This window comes from Rattus rattus, chromosome 7 (assembly GCF_011064425.1).
Source record: "Rattus rattus isolate New Zealand chromosome 7, Rrattus_CSIRO_v1, whole genome shotgun sequence".
Classification (NCBI taxonomy): domain Eukaryota; kingdom Metazoa; phylum Chordata; class Mammalia; order Rodentia; family Muridae; genus Rattus; species Rattus rattus.
The window spans coordinates 122,373,479-122,377,044 of record NC_046160.1 but is presented as its reverse complement, the minus strand read 5'-3'; the positions used below and the strand labels follow the sequence as shown (position 1 = coordinate 122,377,044).

General features: G+C 38.6%; 1 gene segment (V, D, J or C); it reads left to right on the top strand.

Moving 5' to 3' along the window:
- LOC116906251 lies at nucleotides 1–462 on the top strand. The segment is given in 2 exon segments: nucleotides 1–46; nucleotides 128–462. Coding segments are annotated over 2 exon segments (381 nt in total).
- Nucleotides 463–3,566: the final 3,104 nt, after the last annotated feature.

The window sequence follows — 3,566 nt, the reverse complement described above, 5'->3', positions numbered from 1 at the left end:
ATGGAGTTAGGCCTGGTCTGGGTTTTCCTTCTTGTACTTTTCAAAGGTATTTGATACAAAAGAAGATATACTGCGTGTGTGATTGGATGTGAGTGACAGTTTACTAAATGGTTCTCTGTGTTTGCAGGTGCCCATTGTGAGGTGCAGCTCGTGGAGACAGGGGGAGGCTTGGTGCAGCCTGGGAAATCTCTAAAACTCACCTGTGCCACCTCGGGATTCACATTCAGTACCGCCTGGATGGACTGGGTTCGCCAGTCTCCAGAGAAGCGACTAGAGTGGATTGCTCGAATTAAAGACAAATCTGACAATTATGCAACCCACTATGCAGAGTCTGTGAAAGGAAGATTCACCATCTCAAGAGATGATTCCAAAAGTAGCGTTTACCTGCAGATGAACAGCTTAAAAGAGGAAGACACTGCCACTTATTACTGTACTACACACAGTGAGGAGCCATCAGTGTAAACTCAGACAGAAACCTCCTTGCAGAAACACTCAGTACCTGCAGAGGGCACAGATTCCACATGGATATCATAGTCACTGTAGAGTTAGGTGCAGACATCATTGAATGCTAACGTTTGTAGTCATGCCATGTAATGATTCCACGGAATGTTCCATGTACTTGTGTTTGGTATGTTTTGTAACTTCTGTGAAAACGCTTTTTCTTCTTGATTTAAACACACAGAGACACACAGATAAACAGGCACATAAAGATAGTTCACCTACAAAGAGATAAAACTAAAGGAATCCTTAACGTTCTCTAATTTTAGAAATAATTATGCTAAAATCTCCATAGTCAAATGCTTAAAAAGATTTGCAGGTTTGATGAGGCTTCTCCTTCATAAAATTCACAGCACTATCTCGGTGGTATTCAGAATATGAAAAAAATGGGGACACACTCAGTTATTTATAAACCCTAGGAGCTCTCAAGTATTACTGCTTTTCCTAAAAACTTTGCATATCAGTAATAAATCTGCCTCATTTGTGTTTTAAGCTGACTCGGTTACTTAATCTGTATCTGCTTAATCATAGATATGACATTTTTGTCGTTGCTCTTCTTCTAGAAAAACATGCAACCTATGTTCTCAACACTGACAAGAGCCCCCTACCTTAAATTCATCTGAGGCCCAGGATCTATCGCTTGTTTAGAATTTGGGAAATGTTTTGGAAAATGTTTGGTCCAAATTTTCCTGACTCCTTCTTCTGTCTCCTGATATAGACACTATTACAAACTGTAAAACTAAACGATTAAGAAAAATACCTATGTGCTAAATCTAAATATTAATATTCTATGGATGAAGGATTGACCATGTTCCGTTCCACCATCTTGTGCCACTTTGGGAAGAACACCCTATGAGTCTCTTGCTGGGCAGTAGTCTGGAGACTTCAGTGTCTAATTATCTGTCAGACACATGGACCCTCATCCAGACAATTAACTGCTGACCAGGGAATCTTTGTCTTCTTGAAAGCCATTCCCATGTTGGACCTCAATCTAAGACATTGCTGTGACAATAATCCCATCCTCACAATTAATTTTGAAGTTGTTTCTTGTTTTTAGTTTATTATGTCATTATTTGTAGAAAACAGGTATCAATATTGTACAAAGTTGATGTTAGAACAATTTTTTCTCTAAAAACATGTGCTTATTTTATATATCCCTTCATATAAGTTTCTTGTAGACAATTTAGAAAACCATTAAATAATTGTACTCATCTATTATTGTGTAGCACCAGACCATTATTTAAAGGTAGCATTTTTCTTATTTACAATAGGTCAAGACTGAATATGTTCAAATTGAATCTCAGATGTACATGAAAGCTTCGAATACTGTTTTTGTTCATTCACGCAACTGGGATATTGTAATACTATCTAATGTTTTATCAGATAAGTAAGGATCTGAAACAACTTCAGGGCCCAGACACATTAGGGCCTTCTAAAAATTTTGTTATATAGTCAGTTATACTAAAAATAGCCTTAAGGTGATAAAACTGCCATTTAAATTAATCACAAACATAACAAAATAAAACATGTAATTTCTGTGGAGAAACAGGTAAATTTCTGTTACATGACAAATGCAGACAATATGACAAAAACACATGTATGTGTAGAAATAAAATATTTAGCAGAACAGAGAACCAGACCAGTAAGGAAGAAATCCTATAACTTCCCTTTAAATATTCTGTATGGGAAAGAAAGAATTAAACAGTATCCTTATCATTTCATCCTTCCTCTACCTACCATTCCTCCTGTCACAATTTTCATGTTCAATCTTTGCCCATCCTATTTGTGTCTTTCCTTTATGAAGGTTTTCACATTCATTGAGTGATTAAAGTGCCATTTCATAGAACTTGTCTACATATTCTTCTGACTACTACCTTTCCACCTCATCTCCCATCTTGGTTCCAAAATGTTGGATTAGGAGAGATCAGTAATCCATTTATGATCTAGCAAAGGACACAAATCTCATATCATCCTTAGCATTGTGATGAAACAGGAAAAGGAAAAAAAATAATAATTGATAGTGTAGAGGCTGAGGAGCATGGGCAGAGAGGTAAGGGAGAAGGTAAGGGTGTTTCCTGAGTGTGCACACAGATTTTCCTCCCACTTATCCACACGAAAGCCCCAGAGACCATACTCCATGTGCAATGAGAGACACAAAATTTAACAGAGATCACTGCAGTTAGGTCCTGACATTCATGTTAACCTCATGTGAAGCTTCAGACCCAAAAATGTCACAATTGAAAGACATTTTAAATCCCCAGGAAGACAGTGTGTCGCACTGTGAAGTGCATTACTCAATTGGAAAACTAGGACCTGACAATATTTTCTCATGGAGAAGGAGTTTAAAGGCCCTTTATGCTGAGTATCACCCACAATCAGTGTGGAGTATTCAACCTGATAATTTGCAGGACTTTATTGTGTGAACAGTTCGGAGCAGGCATGTGGAATTGAGGACCAGTTTCCCCATGTTGTTACAGACATGATCTATTATTTCTTTGAAACTCTTTTAACTTCTGTTTTTTTAACTTTAATTTTAATTTTATTTTTTATCAATCATCGCATTTGTTTACATCTCAAATGATATCCCACTTTCCAGTTACCACTCCGTCAAACCCCCATCTTATGTCTGTCCTCCCATCTCTCCTATATAGCTATGAGAGTGCTTCTCCACACATGTTCGTGCCCATGCATGCTGTGCTGCTTCTGCAATCCCCTACACTTGTGAATCAAACCTTACCAGGACCAAAGGCCTCCAATCCCACTGCTGAAAGGCAAGGCAATACTCTGCTCCATATGTATCTGGAGACATGGATTCCTACAGATACATTCCTTGGTGGATGATCTAGATGCTGGGAGAACTGTGTGGTTTGGCCAGAATGTGGTTCTTCAAATGGAGTTGCAATTTTCCTCTGCTCCACCATTCCTTCTGCCAGTTACAATACCAGGTTCCCTGAGCACAGTCTAATGTTGGCTCCAAGCATCCACATCTGCACTGGTCAGTTGCTGGCCAAACCTCCTCAAGAAACACCACACTAGATTCCTGTCAGCAAGCACCTGTTCACCATGCA